The sequence below is a fragment of the Nestor notabilis genome, unplaced genomic scaffold (assembly GCF_000696875.1).
Source record: "Nestor notabilis isolate BGI_N333 unplaced genomic scaffold, ASM69687v1 scaffold2838, whole genome shotgun sequence".
NCBI classification, from domain to species: domain Eukaryota; kingdom Metazoa; phylum Chordata; class Aves; order Psittaciformes; family Psittacidae; genus Nestor; species Nestor notabilis.
The window spans coordinates 4,302-20,044 of NW_009940404.1; the positions used below are offsets into that span (position 1 = coordinate 4,302).

A 15,743-nucleotide genomic window follows, 5' to 3' on the forward strand; every position below is an offset into this window, starting at 1 on the left:
CTGAAACTGGTGCCTTATCTTTGGGCCCAGTCTAGCACTAGGTAGCTGACAAATTTGTTTCAAAAATAAGTAAGTAATTGTGCTTTAAACAGTTAAGTACATGAGCTGGTTAAAGACTTGAGGATGGCTGGTCCTAAGCTCTCTCTAGTTCACTTACCTTTGCTCTGCAAGGAGAAATATTTGTGCACTATCTCCGGATCTCTTGGTTCACTAAGTCGACGATGGAAGATGTCAGTAGAAAGAAAATGAAATATGAGAAGGAAAGGTGGAAACTTTTATAAGTCTGTCATGGTTTTTAAGATCTCTCTTACTTAGATGTGTTCTCTAACCCTCCATCCTATGTCCTCTAGTCAGATTAAGACAGACTCAAAAAAACAAAACCAAAAACTCAACACCCCCCCCCCAAAAAAAAACCCAAACCTACCCAAACCTCCAAAACTATTTTCTGAAAGTATTTTCCCCTCAGTATTTTGCAAAACTACACGTATGTAGTAAAGATACCAAAACTTTCTGTGTTAATGATTCTGTATTCATGAAGAATGTAATGTGTGCATAATTAAGAAGTTTGAAGAATATTTCTGGTTGATAACTATAAATGACCTAATCTGAAGAAATGTTTGTTTTACAGAATGCTGAAACCAAGGTGGAGGAAGCAGCTAGAGAGAGTCCAAAAGCAGCCAGCCTAACCCAGCAGTCTTCAGAGGATAATGAAGTATTTGGTGAGTTAACTCAGACAGCTGGAAAATGTTATCTAATCTGTAAGTTGAGATAAGAGAGTTTCCACAAAATCCTTGTGATCTACTTAATGTTTGTGTATAGCATTTGAGTGTGGGCTGTACAGTTCCACAGAGACCTGAAAAGGTGAGGGAAAGGACCAAGGAGAAAATAATGAGGGATCAAAGGTCTAAAATGCATCATCTCTGAAGAAAGATTTGCAGTTCATTACCACAGAGAAGAGAGCTTGAATCCAGGTATTTAACAAAATGAAAGATGGGTGAAGTAAGAGGGAAAATAAGCTTTTCTCTGTCTGTGAGGGATAGGACAAGCAGTGAGTCCTTTAAATTCACTTGCAGAAGGAAAGATTTAAATAAATGCTGGGAAGGGGAATCCTAAAAGAAATACTAGAACAATGGGATCATCTGGGAAGTGTAGAAGTTTATCATTGTAGGCCTTTAAAAACAAGTTAGACAAGTAACTGGCTAAACTGATGTAATGTCATCCATTTTGTGGCAGGATAGACTAGATGACCTTTGAGGAGGCCTAGATTTTTAGATGAGTGTGTCTTGGTAGTTTTCTGTGGATCCCTCCCTGCTCCCCCTGTAGGTTTTGCTGGTACTTTTATTATTTGATCTCAAAACTGGTTTTGCCTTTTCTTCTGCATTAAAGTTTGGAAAAGAGCCAGGGAAACCTTATTATTCCAACTTTATGTTGATTTTATGCTAATAGAACTCCAATAAAAAAGCAGTAGTCTAGCATTAATGCAGGAGAGGTGAAGGCACGGCTGAAAGATTATCAGTGGGTGTAGTATTTAGCTCTTTTATGTTCTGGAGTGAAAACTCAAGATCTGCAGAAGTCATGTGGATTTTATTAAGTCTGACTAGCTTGAAAACTTTTGGATGTGTCAATTATTTTTTAATATAGTACGGAATTTTTTTCTTTTGAGGTACAGAAAGAATGGAGCATGAATAATTAAGTCTTTCTTACTCTACATGGAAACAATGCTGTGACCCTTTAAAATGGCTTTGTTTAAAATCAGCTTTCCTCAATGAGATAATGTAGTGTGATTGGCACATGAGCGTGAATTCCTGATATGAATGCTTCCAACACTGATCATAGAATGCCAGTGTCTGAAGAATCCACAAGTGGACTTAAGAACTCAGTTTCAACTTTATTAATTCAATGGTGAGGGTATTGCCTCATTTCCTCTACATCTGCTCCACCAGTTACTTGAAGCAGATCCAGTGTTACTGGTTATAGAGCCCCGCGGCACTGTGTAATGTGCATCTCAGACTGTCCTTTCTCAACTCCAGTCTCTGGTTTTCCTTCTGTGGGAAGGATGGAGACAGCAAAAGGAGACCTTCATCAGCCTCTCTCCCAGCAGAACGTTAGGCTGTTAAACCTTCTGTGCCCCATGTACCAGTGAGCTAAATCAGTAGTTAACCAAGCCTGTGGATCATATAGGAACTGAACTTAAAAAGGGAAATGATAAGACCATGAAGTTAACTGTTGGTAGGCTTAAGCTCACCATTCAGTGATCCATACCCTGACTACAGATTCTTTTACTAATTTAAGAAGGTCAACATGCAGCGTCCTATGTGTTCTTTAAAGCTAATGATTTACAAATTGTTAAATATTTCCGTGTTCCAAATCTGTGAACTGTACTGCTTATCCAAGATAAGCCAATGATTAACATTTGATAACTTGACACCAAAAGGAGGAAAATGTCTTTCCAACTCCAAACCAGTCTTATATCAACCCTTTTACCACATTACAAATGGAAGTTTGTTTTTAAGATTATATCAAAATGTGAGGGGGGGAAGAAAAAAGGAGGAAATACAGTTCAGATGGAATGTCTAATCTTCCTTTTCACCCTGTTCAAGTGAGGAAATCAAGGTGGATTGAAAGTGCAAATGAAACTACTTCAGCATGAGACTCCCTGAGAGTCAGGGAGAAAATTTTGGCAGATACAAGTTTTATATGTCTGAGAATTATACACTGTTGTATATACCTACCTTTCCATGCACTTCTGGGTAATTTCTTAAGATGTTTAAATCCATCTCACAGGGGAGAAATTACAAGCTTGAAGCAGTTTTCTGTAGGCAAGTTATTTGTTCTCCTGTGACTTAAATGATTAGATTGCAGACCCTGCTCAGTTTTTCTCCCTCTGGCTTGATCTATGTCAAGCTACTCCTTATTTCTTTCTTCCTTCTTTTCCACAGTGATGCTAATTATAACGAGCATCAAGAATGCACCAGTACTTGGTTAATTTGTAGCTTCAGCTTCCCCTTGAATCCCTCTTCTGAAGAATTTTAAATAGCCTTCAATCTCTGAGTGGGTGCAGCACAGCCTTCCCTGATCGCACAGACCTCTGCCTTCTGTGCCTTTTTTGTTTGTTTCTCACAGAGATCACTCTCCCCAGCTTTCTCTGGACAATGCCACCCCCTACAGAAAGGTTAGCACAGCCAGCAGAGAATTCAGCTCCTACCTTATGCAGCCACTGAGCACCCTTCAGAACAGGCAGCAGCACCCCTTGGCTGCTGCCTGCCCTTTCTGTCCTGGTGCATGGGTGTGCGGTGGGTACTTGGTGAGGTCTGATCCCCCTGACAGCCTTGGCTGTCCCTCTTCCCTGAGCCACCCGGTGGCAGCAACTGCCAGTCCCTGCAGCCACAAGACTGCCTGGACTGCCAGGGCAAAGGCTCTTCAGCAAAGGAGACAGAAGTCTCTTGTTTTGCTCTCGTCTCCCCCCTCTCCAAGGTTAGTGTATGGTCTTGGACCAGGTGACAGTATGATTTTTCAGGAAAAGGAAACTTTCTGTACTGTGGACAGCATAGAATAGATGCAGTTGTTAAGAGTGTGTTATACAAAAGATACCTGAGGCAGTCGTGCTGTTTGAATACAGTATGTTTTTTTTCTTTTAGAAATACTTGCTTCCAGAGTTAAGTGTGGTGTCTGCACACTATCAGTTGGGTACAGTTTTTGAGGTGTCGTGGTTTAAGCATGTTCTTGTTGATAGAAAATGTTACGGTGCTAAGGAGCCAAGTGTGGATATCTCTTTCAAGTCTGCTAGACCCAACAGCATTCTTTGTAGGCAGAAGCAAGGATTGATCCACTACTGTGGAGGACCACTTATGAGTGACCATGAATGTCTTGGTTTTCTTCTTCATATGATTTGGATTTGGGAATTATCATTCTGGAGGGTTTTTTTGAATATCTCTTCAGTATTTATTTTCACACTGAATAGCGAAAATAGTATAGCTGAAATGTCCTTACCAACAACAAAGCCAAGTTGTACCAGCTGCTTTATGAAACAAACAAACAAATCAGGTATGTCTTGTGTTTGAGAGCTAATTCTCAAAGGTCATGAACTTTTTATGCAAGAGGATAGAGTGGATAAATGGAGCAGAAGGGTAACAATATGAGAGAGAAATCTAGTCTGCACGGTAATGGTATTTGTAACTATGAATTTCTGAATTAACAAGAGTTAGTTTTGTTTGTCTTTTGAAAGGGTTTTCTTGTGACACTCAACAGAGTTCTGTTGTCTGATATATACTGAGTATGCCTCTGTGATGTGGTGCTAGAATGTTTTGCTTGCTACAAACTTCTGTTGAACTTGCACGTAGTCAACATGGTCTGTCGCAACAAGTATGTAGTTAGGAAAGGATGGTGAATGACATCTCAGTCCAAGTGAGAGCAGACAATTGCTGGGTAAAGTGCAAAGAAAAGTGTAAAGAAATGGGTCAGGAGGCGACTGCTAGCCTTACTTCCAGAGATTATTTCCAGAAGTTTATTAGATCCATTGCTGCTCTACACCTGTGAGGCAGAAGCAGGGCAGCAAACTGCCTGTCATTCTGACTGCTAGGAAGATTGTATCTTTGGTGCAATCCCATATTGCATTAACTTGGAAAAAGGACAAATGCAGACTTTTGTTGATACTTTTTTTTTCTCCCCCCCCATAGGGTTGAACAAACCTAAAATTACAGTAAGGAAAAATTATCCATGAGGGAACTGTAATATGCTGACAGCATACTCCCCTTTCTGATAGCAGTGAAAAATCAATGTGTACAAACTTTTGAAGATACATTAAGTCTTGATCTTCTCAAGCAGGAAAGTTTAATTTCTACGTAGTAGATCAGGTCTAAATTGTATCTGTGGATGTGGCTGTGGTTCTTCATGGCTTAGTGCTTTCTAGTGATCTGTACTGTGTGGCTGGAGCTGTACTGTGGGGTGTTGGGTTTTGTTGTTGTCTCGGTTTGGTGGTTTTTTGTGCGTGTTTTGTTTTTGTAAAAAAGGCAAAGTGAATCTTTCTTTTAGAGGAAAGAAAAAAATCAGAATTGTAGAGGTTTTTCTTTTCTTTCACTTGGGCAAGGGGTAAGCTATGTTCTGAATGTGGCATAGTGACACTATGCAGCACCATCCATCATTCTGCTGTTTATAATTGCAGCACTGGGTACATCCTGAGGTGTCTTTTTGTGTGCAGAGCTCAGATATAGCTAGAAACTGTATATTCAGCACAACTCGAAAGCAACCCTGCCTCACCCAGATTCATTGCTTATGCTGACGCCTGCTGCGGTGTCCTACACAGAATGTCCTGTGGATAGTTGTATAACCCCACACAGGTTGAAGAACTTCTGTCTCCATGAGATTTCCATCTGTAATGCTTTGACAAATGTAGTCATGCTCACTGTTGGCCTCCCTTAACTTGGTAGGGCAAGGGTAGGTGCAGTTGCTGCAGTCCTACTGTCCACACACCTAGGAATTATTGGATGCAGTGTATTGGATACCAGTCTTGGGGTTTGTTTTTTTGTGCAGTTGGGGGTTTAATGATGGTATATAAACCCATTCTCCCGAAATAATAGGCAGTGTTCATCTCTTCAAATTAACAACTGGTTGTACAAAATATACTTACAAGGTGGCAATATGTATCACTGTATGTTACATCTGTGTGGATTTCACTCTTTACCAATTTTTTCCTTTTGATTTGTGTTTCAAGAAGGATGGAGGCAGAATGCAAAAGAAGGAGTTAGAAGGCATTTATCAGCTTTTGGCTGCACAATACCTCTATCAGGAGGTGACTGGGTTCAGTCAGGATCTTGCTAAAAGCTGAGGGTTACTGCATGTCAGTGACCTTACTGTGAAGATTCTCTCCTTGTAAACACAATCAATTGTGGAACACAAGCTATGACTTTAATGCAAAATAACGGCAAGTTTACACAAAATAATGAATCTGGTGAGACAGCAAATTGTCCTAAAATGAATGGTATTACCACAGTGCAGTTATTCCCTCTTGCATGAGAGGTAAATGGGGGAATTTAGCCTCCTGTAATTTTTCATGATAAGCTAAGTAATGATTCTGTTTTTCCAACTGTTAACATTTTTCCACTTTCCTTCACCATCTCCTCCTTTCCCCAATTTCCTGCAAGACTTGGCCTGTCTGCTTCCATCCAGAGACCACTGGTTTATCAGAATTACAACAATAAGACTGGATTAGCTTTCTGAGATGGAAAGAATAGATTTACATTTCAATAAAAAAATGCTTGGCGTTTTTTGTGCAGTTGTTGTATCTCAGATGTACTGCTCACAGCTTTTGCTTTTTCATGTGTTTTATCATAAAATGCTTTTTCCAAACAGTATGTAGTTTACACAGGGACAAGATAAGCTGAAGACTGGAAAACTGAGACCCACAGGATTTCAGAGGCAGCAGCTGGCCAACTGGTGGGATTTTTTTTGTTATTTTAAGGTTTGAAGCTTTTTCTGAAGTATAGATATTACCTTTTTTTTTTTTTAATGTTAATTCTGTGGTTTGATTATGGCTCATTTTTATGGATTTTCTTTAACAATAGCAATCAATTTTATTTATTTTGTTTCTGGCAGCTGTTTGATGCTTTAAACAGTAACAATAGCTCTTGGACATCTACTTAGTTGTTATAGAATCATAGAATAATTAGAGTTGGAAAGGACCTTAAGATCATCTGGTTCCAACCCCCCTGCTATGGGCAGGGACACCCCACACTAGACCATGTCACCCAACGCTCTGTCCAGACTGGCCTTGAACACTGCCAGGTTTGGAGCATTCACAACTTCCTTGGGCAACCCATTCCAGTGCCTCACCACCCTCACTGTGAAGAACTTCTTCCTTATATATTCCTTATATGCCATTATAATTAGTGTGTTGCTTTACCATAGCATCTCAACTTTTCAGATTACTTTTAGCAAGGCACTAATATTTGCCACAAGCAATTCAGAGCATTTTAGCAAGTCTGATGTGGTATAACTTTTTTTTTCTTGTGTATACCACATGCAAGCTACATACATAACAGAGGTTTGGGTCTTCCTTCTTCCATAGGGGCTGGAGTTGTTACTAGATTTCTTAGCATAGATATGGATCTGATCCAGTGCTGCCTGCTGCAGTTTTAGCAGAGCAGGGCTGGGGGCCTGTGCTTGCTGTGATTAATCAGCACAGTAATAGTATAATAAATGACTTATTCATTATTTTAATGCTTGCTATACAGTGTACAGGATCTGCTGATTTTTTTCCCCTTGTTTATTCAGTAAGAGTCAGTCTGTGTGGGAGATGGGGGGAAACACAATAGGCATTTACCATCCTATTGTTATCCAGAGCACACATTGTAGCTGATTGTAAAAGTGAGGATGGCTAAGGGTGGTCTTATGTCACATGTTGCTGGATGGTGATATTAGCCTTTGACTAATTAGCTCGCCATGAATACAAGTTACTCCTTTCCCAGTTTATTTTGTCATCTTTGTCCTGTTAGCAGGCTGCAGCCCAAGGGAGTGTTCTGTTTGCACAGAAGAAACAGAGTCCTTAGTGTTGTCTGTCACTGCTTCTTATGTACCAACCGGTTTGGTTAAGGCAGGATTTTATCTGTAAATTAATTAGAAGTGATTCTGAAAGTTCTTTCTTTTGGGGAAAGTAGCTGTTGTCCTATTTCCAGTTTTGCCAAGACTGAATAAGTGTTCAACTCTGGTTTGAGTGAAGTAAGAAGCAGAATAGTCCTCCATGGGCCAACAGCTCTTCCGTTGTGTTCGCTGAAACAGATGTTGTCATTAAAGTTTTATTACAATGTGACTCACTTCTTAATGCATTGGCTAGAAAAGAACCAGAATGAGGTTTTGTGTAAGCTATTAGGAGAATACAGAAACACCAGCTGAGATTGATAAGCCTTTTGTGGCTTAAAAAAAAAAAAAAAACAAAAAAACAAAAAAAAAACCCAAAACCAAAAACCATGTGAAAGTCACCTACTTTGGCTTTCTGCATAATAAGAATTATGGAATTTAATTGGGTAATTCCTGGACCAAGTCTGTAATACATGATTTGAGCCAGAATAGTGTCCTATTGAAAGAATTGTATAAAACCAGTGGATTCTCCTCAGTGCTTAATTATCCTGGTTAAAAAGAAGCCCTTTGCTGATGGTATAGCCTGCATAATTGCCTCTGATTGTGTGATTGATCTCCATTAGGCTGCTTATAGTACACATTATGAGGAAGAGATCCTAACCCAGATTTTTACTTACCTGAATGCAGAAGACAGAAACCAGGAGGAAAAGGGAATACAGAGGTAAAAGCCTTGCCCTCATAAACACAGTGAGTCAGTATTAAGTTGGTGCTTCCCACCCAGTGTGTTACCAATCAGGTGAAATTTTAATTCCTTATCGGAATCATATGGGTCTAAGAAATTCTGGCTTGGATTTCTTAGTTGTATTTCCCACTTATGCCCCCATTTTAGCCTCATTCATTGGCAGTATTCTAATTAGTTCTGTTTACTTTGACAAAACTATAAAGATAGTGAGTTGAGCTTAAAAATCAAAAATCCATCAGCCTGTCTTTCAGTATTAAATGGCTGGGCTGGAGTATGAAAAGAGATGTGGATTTTCTTATGTTCCAGTTGTCTGAAGAGTGTGGAAAGGTGGCGAGAAAGGCATTGTGGTTGCATCCTTTCGTCCAGCAGCAGTTCTTCTGCAAAAATATCAGACTTGGTGTGTGATGGGTGTAGCTCTGGAAGGAGAGAGCCAAGCACTAAGTGCGCCGTGAAAACATTATGAGTGGAGAACGTCAGCATGTTAAACGCCCCACACATGCTGTTTTGGTGGTGACCCTGACAAAGTATTTTTATTTCTATGCTGAGTTAATCTAAACTGTGCTTCAGCACAAGTGACATTTGCAACTGTGTCCTCAAGATTGAAAATGAATCCAATGGTGGTGCAAGAAGGAATGCAGAGCTTTTGAATGAGTGAATGAGAAATCACAGGACTTGGCATCTGTCAGCTTCCCCTTGGCACTCCCATTTCCGCACCCTGGAGCTCTGTGAAACTCCAGGGCTCCAGTATCATGTCATGCAGCAAATCCAAGCCACACTTGAAGCTATGGCTTTCTGTTACATGTTTGTTCAAGAAGGCTGACAGTGGTTTGGCTTAACTCCTTCAAATACATAGCTGGGCAGCACTTGTGCAATAGTTCGGGTTTATGGGTGTGACAGTGTCTCTTTAAGTGCTAACAAGGAGGCACAGAGCAGAAATTCACATCTGAGGTATCTATTTTTGATGAGGAAAATAGAAGTGAAAAGGACTAGTATTTACTGGTGTGCACACACTGGTACTTGTACAGAAACATCCTGGTGGCGACAAGACTGCAGTCGCTTACAAGCCTTGCAAGGAGCAGAGAACAGCCATGATAATGCTGCTTTTTATTTTCAGTGCAGTTCAGATCAGGCTCCCTCTTTATAGCCTTCCCTATGGTTCCCTTCCCTGTTACCAATGAAAAGCTTGGCTTTGTCTAAGCCTTTTAATATTCCCACTTAATTAGAAGAAACCATTTCTCAACTGGATGCAAAATACCTCCATCAAAACAGAAATTTCAAATTAGTCTGAGTGATTTCTATCAGCTGTCATCCACTGTGATTTTTTTTTTTCTATTTTTCCTTTCTGATCCTTGTCGTAGCAACTTAAAATTTCTACTGTGCATAATACTGACCATGGAAAACTATCAATGTCCCTGGTAGTGCTGACAAGGAGGATTGCAGCAGAAATCATCATTTTAAAGGCTTAAATCAGTTGTTTAAACAAACACATCTATGGATGCTGTTGCAAAAATGTCTCAAAATCTGTTTAGCTCTGTTTATCTGAAGTGATTTCAAAAGAAACTGGCTACAGATAAAAGAAATTTATGAAAGTTCTCATTTCTTTTCTGAAAGATCTTAAATAGGTTTTTCCTTTTAACCTTTTCTTGTGGAAGAGTCATTGAATACACTTGTGAAACAAAAGTGATGGGTTTTAGACACCTAACTAAGCTGCCACTCAACATTTCCATAAATAGACTGGGTTTCACTAAACTCAGTGGAGACAAGATGAAAATACTGATGCCTCTAAAATAGATACGTAATACTTAACAAACTGTTCCTTCCCTGAAATAAGTGGCCTTCCCTGAATGTTTATCAGGATGTGGTGACTCTACTTGCCTTGATTTATCTACGCAGGGCCTCCTACTTTTTCAGCACGGTAACTCTACTGATTTCAACAGAGCTATGCGATGCCCGAGTTCCTACCAGGGAAGATGCTGATCTTAGGTCTGTGGTACAGGAAGTCCTTGGCTCGGCTCGCAGGCTTGAGGAAGCTATCTTTTGCATCAGGTGTCTCGCACGCCACTGAGGCAGCTTCAAGCAGAAAGACATTTCCATTTTCTTGGCTGCAGACGTCTTGCAACCAAGACTCAAATAGGAGAAGCAGAAAATTTTATTCTTGAACTGAAGGGCTAAGTTTTAAATGCAGAATGCAGTTCTGACATCCATTGTCATGAGCAGAGTGAATTATTTGCAAAGCCTTTTCAGGCAGGATCAGTTCTAGACGTGTTTTTGCCTACTTCTGCTTCACCTATTTATCACATCTGAAATGTCGCAGTATTTCAGTTTTGTAAGGTTATGGCATGAACAGGACTTTGCCCGGTCAGTAGTGTTATTTTCAGAACTTTTGACTTTCTTTCTTGTCCCTTGTTTTGTGTGTCATGTTCAGTCTTGTATGTAAAGAATGTGGCCATCCTTTAAAATGACCACAAGAACCTTTTGTTTTGACTCCAGATTTTATAGCTGTAGTATCCCATTCCCTCTGCGTTTGTCAACACAGGAAATCTATTACAAAATAGGACAAAATGGAAAACTGAAGATGTGTGGATGCCTATTATACAGCAAGCCTCATTTCAGTCTGAATCCCCTACTCAGCATTAAATATAAATTCTGAAAGTTTACTTATTTCAGTTTATTTGCCAAAATTTCTTGAAATAATTTTACTGTTCTCTTTCAAAATACATAATTCTGTTACAAGGACCTGAAAGCAAATTTTTTTCAAGATCCATGCTGAAAGAAAACCCTCAACCAGAAATATCAAGACCCCTGAAAAATTAAAGCTCTCTTCTTCTTTGTCCACCAAATTACTCTGCCCTTGCTGTAAGGGATCAGTGGCTGGCCAACATCATCATGAACTGCACAGCCTACAAAGGGACAACGATAAGTGAAACTAAACAGAGGAATGTCCTTAGGTTTCAGCAGAATTAGTAATGTGCTTTTACACTTTGAAACACTATCCAGATTTTTACGTGAAGATTTTGATGGATCTGGGTTTAAGGTGAGAATTAGAAGACTGGGCACAATAACTGTGTTCCCCTTTTTCCTCTGTGACCAATTCCCCCCCTGGGCTCCAGCAGAGAGCTGTTAACCTCTGCTTCAATATGTCAGCAACAATAAATACGGCTTCTGTTTCAGAATCAGTGCTCACCTAACTGTAGTAACTTGTATTAAGTGGTCTAATTTCAGGATGTGAGTTGAAGTGATAAGTGGGAGTGAATCTAATTAACAGGATTTTCTGGAATTGAGAAGTCCAGGAGGTGAGACTTTTAAATGCATGTATGCTTGGGATTTTATTTTCCCTTTTTAACTGTTCTAATTATTTTCATGATGCACCTGAATTTTTTTCCTCTATTACTGAAGTGTCATAATCCAAATGCAGACGCATTTCTAGCATTGTTTCAGTTACTATTCATACTGCAAAAGCACCTGATTGAGGAGTATTGATCTATAAACATAATGGGAAGATCGTAACAAAGTTGATCTGCACCCATTACAGCCCATTCCCGTTTCTCAGAGTATTTCCTCTTTCAGTCAAGCTACTATTGCACCAAGCAGTTTGTTGCTCTCTTAACAAGAATCGAATTGCTCTAGTTTTTGCAGATGAACTGCAGTTTTATGTTAAAGCCTGTTCTGCTTGGGAAAACTCAGAGTCACTACAGCACAATTATTTTATGTAGATGTGTGCTTCATTAGCACCCTCTCTGCATACCATTTCTGTTCTGGGCAGAGAGCTGAAATGTTATACCTGTACTAATACAGCTCTGCCAGTAGCTGCTGCCTGAAGGCAAACATTTAAATTATTTCTCTTTCTAGCCCATCTCATCAACAATCGTTTCATAGTAACTTGTAAATTTTTCTTCACCTCTAAATAATTACAAGGGGTGACAAATGTCATCCTAATTTATGAGTTACACTCTTTCCACCCATGTTTGGGGTTTTTTTGTTTAACATATGTGCTGGTTATGAATGTCTCCTGCAGTGAAAATGTAAGGCCTTTTCTAGTGCATTTTTCTTAGTGGTCATGTAAAAGAAGGACCCTTTTTAGCTCTACCTAAAGCTAAAGTAACTGTTAGGGGATTTCTGAGTCTTAATGTTCTTGCAGATTATTTTCAAGATTCCAATAAAAAGAAAATAAGAAAAATTGCTGCCCTCTCAAGAAGACAGAATTGAATGTCTTGAAATCAGCATGGTACTCAAAATTACACAGTGCTTTGGTTAGTCATCGTGACTCCCGACCTCTTTGTAATAAAGCACTGCTGACATACACAAATACCTGACTTTTCTAGTTAACTCATTGCGGTTTTTGGAGTATAATAATCACATTCTTTATCAGGAATGAAATGTGGGGAAAGGCTGAATATAAGCCACTTGGAAATAGCTCCCTATTTAAAAATTAGAGGATTTTATCCACCACCTATATTGATCTGCTTTTGTTGACATCGTTGTGATGTGATGCAGCACTGCAGCCAAATTCATAACTCAAATAGTCTGATTTAAATAAAAATACAACCCCTTTAATTTAAGATTTCACTGAGGAAGTATAGAAATATTTGATCCCTTATGGTGGTTTCATTTAGGTGGTTTTGCTTTTTTAATTAGAGATAAAAAAGGGGGTTGATTTGGAGGTTCTCAGAATGTTTGAATGTGTAAGGTTTTAGAATCCTTCAGGCCTCCTTAAAATGTCACAGTTACAATTATGCATTTATTTTAAGGATATTATTTACACACACAAATAAGGGTCATGCTAATAAGCCGTCTTTTCCACAGAAGGGAATTAAAAAAGTAGAACTCTGATTAGAGAGAGGAATTTGATAAGGCATATTTATGTCCTTTTGTGTGCTCTACATGCATCTGTTTAATTCCTAGTGGGGTCCGTTGGTTACTGTGCTGATTCAGAGAATAGTAATGTGCATGCAGTGGAGATGCATAGGCAAGTTCCTTGTCTTGCTCAAATGTAAGTTCAAAAACTGCATTAATCTTCTGTAGATTTTAGGATGTAGTACTGATTTGAGTTCTTGCCTATATGCTACTTGTGCTAAAGTGGCATGAATTCGAGGCTTAGGAGATGGTAGGAAAGGACAGCATGGAGTAACCTTGTTCTTTGCTAATTACATTGTCTTTGGTGAGAGGGTGAGTGCAGGGGTTTTCCTTGTGTTTTGGAGTAGGTTTGTTTTGGTGGGGTTTTTTGTTTTGTTTTTGTTTTTTTTTTTTTGTTTGGTTTGGGGGTTTTTTTCCTATTTTGTGTTAATATTTGCTTGCGCTGAGCCTTGGATCAAATTCAAGTTCACTTTGAGCTTTGGGGAAGAGACATATGGATCTGGGATTAGAAACACATTTGTATCTTTTACCATGATTAAAACTGCTTTGCCATTCAATACACAAGTTGTCAAGCTTGTAAAGGTTTGCTTTTATATTTGCACATTCTAAATTAGCCCAGCGGTCAGCAAATTCAACTGTCGTCCAAAAATGCGGAAGAGAAATTCCATGTCTGTGAAAATCCTTCCCTTAAAAATGTCCTGCCAGCAGTTCTACCTCAGCCTTTATATGTGATAGCCGACGTATCTCAGATGATCTCAACTCTCAGGGGAACATAAGAATAGAGGCATTCTCTGCATGCATGAGTGGTTAGAATAATACTGTGCTTAGTGATCAAATGAACAATCCCTTTGAGCTTTCGAGATAGTACCCCCTCTCACAGGGCATCGGAAAGCATTTCTTTAACAATTATGCAGCAACAAAGCACAATAGGATCTCTGGTTGCCATGCTTTCTTTCTGGGGAGGAAAGTCAGAGTTTGTATGTTACCTTGTTGTTACAATCTCAAATTAAAACTCTTCAGCAGTCAAGAAATGCAGTGTGATCTGTTGCCAGATCTCTGGTATTAGTGGAATAGGCTGCTGCATAAATACAAGTGTTCAAGATTTTTTTGTGTATTCACACATAGATTTTTGCAAATAAGGTTACCTGCCTGGTGCTTGGGTTTTCCTTAATCCCTTTCTTGGCCTGCCTAATTTACATTAATCAGTTTAAAAATCCTCCTGGTGTAAAAAGAACCTGTACTACCACTGACTGTGCTTTTCTTATGCTCTGGGTCATTTCTCCAGCCTAGTGTTCTTCCTGTTTACTGTGACTTATTCCCAGTGTATGACTATGCCATTTTACTGCTATTGTCCACTTCTGGCTTACCACCAGACTTTTCCCTGTGCTTTTCTCCCCTTGTTTAGTTGCATTTACATCTGTCCATCTGGCTAGTTCCTTCCTTTTCTTCATTACTCTCTTCTCCTTTTCATGATCTTCCTTTACGGTCTGCCGGGGGTCAAATCCACCTCAGCTGCTTTCTGGCAGCTACTCTACCCACAAACTCATCAGTTCTTCTGATGAGCTTCTTGATTATTAGTCTGGTTGTTACTGCAACCATACTACAGAGTATTAGCCAGTCCATCTCTCTTCTTGTGTTTCTAACATCAGAAAAAAGAAAAAAAAAAGTCCATGTTAAAGGTCAAATTAAAAGTTATTTACATTTTTCCTTTTTGATTTTAAAAAAGACAAATGCCCTTCCTTATTTGTAGTAAGCTGACAGGATATATGCAGTGCGTGAGACACTGCAGGCCATGTGCCAGCGAACATTCCAGCCTTGCACAGGTAAATACTGGTGAGATGACGTGTGGGTTAATAGCACTGCTTAAGGCTGTTGTGGCCCTTCTGCTGTAATAACAGATTCTAGTCAAGATTTGAGACATCTGTCATAAGAAGATGTCCTTGAAAAAGCTTCTCTGAGAAGTTTCTTCTAGCAGATTATACTTTTCTTCTGATAAAAGTCATTGTAGTCAGTGGGTCTTTAACCAGATTTGGGGCCTAAGATACATGGAGTCAGAATCAACAGAAGTGTACTGTCTTTCCAAAGAGCAAAATAAACGACTTCAGGTAAATACTATTACAACTCGGTCACACTTTCCAGAACTTAAAATACTGTCATCGCTGAATGGTTCATTTGTTTTACAGATATTAGATAACTGAATCTCCAATCTGCATAGTAGACAGTCAGGCTTTATTTGTAGTTGCTTACGTAGCCACAATTTTTAAGTAAAATTACCCAGTGGTAAAAAAGACTTCTATAAAAATGCTGCTGAAGAGTTTGCATCCTGAAGTAGATTTCATAAACCAGATATCCGTGGTACATTGCAGTGCACAGATCTTAATTTACAATGATTGAGCCACTGCAGTCACTGCTAATAAAATGAAAGTTATTTTGGTTTTGTGGTTATTAACAGAATTGTTAATAAATGGTTTTAGCAAACACACGGCATCCCAGAAAAGCTGAAAGTTTAAGAAGGTTGCACTGGCTTGCTATCAGTCTCCAAAACGTTCAATAAACCTTTCAGTGAATGTACAGT

General features: G+C 39.2%; 1 protein-coding gene across 1 annotated transcript in view; it reads left to right on the forward strand.

The window, feature by feature from the left end:
• The first annotated feature begins 221 nt into the window (after positions 1-221).
• MBP (myelin basic protein) overlaps positions 222-15,743 on the forward strand; it is a 55,266-nt gene continuing 39,744 nt past the window's right edge. The window contains exons 1-2 of the mRNA XM_010020317.1: positions 222-230; positions 629-719. Coding sequence (XP_010018619.1) covers positions 222-230; positions 629-719 — 100 coding nt within the window. The remainder of the gene's footprint in view (positions 231-628; positions 720-15,743) is intronic.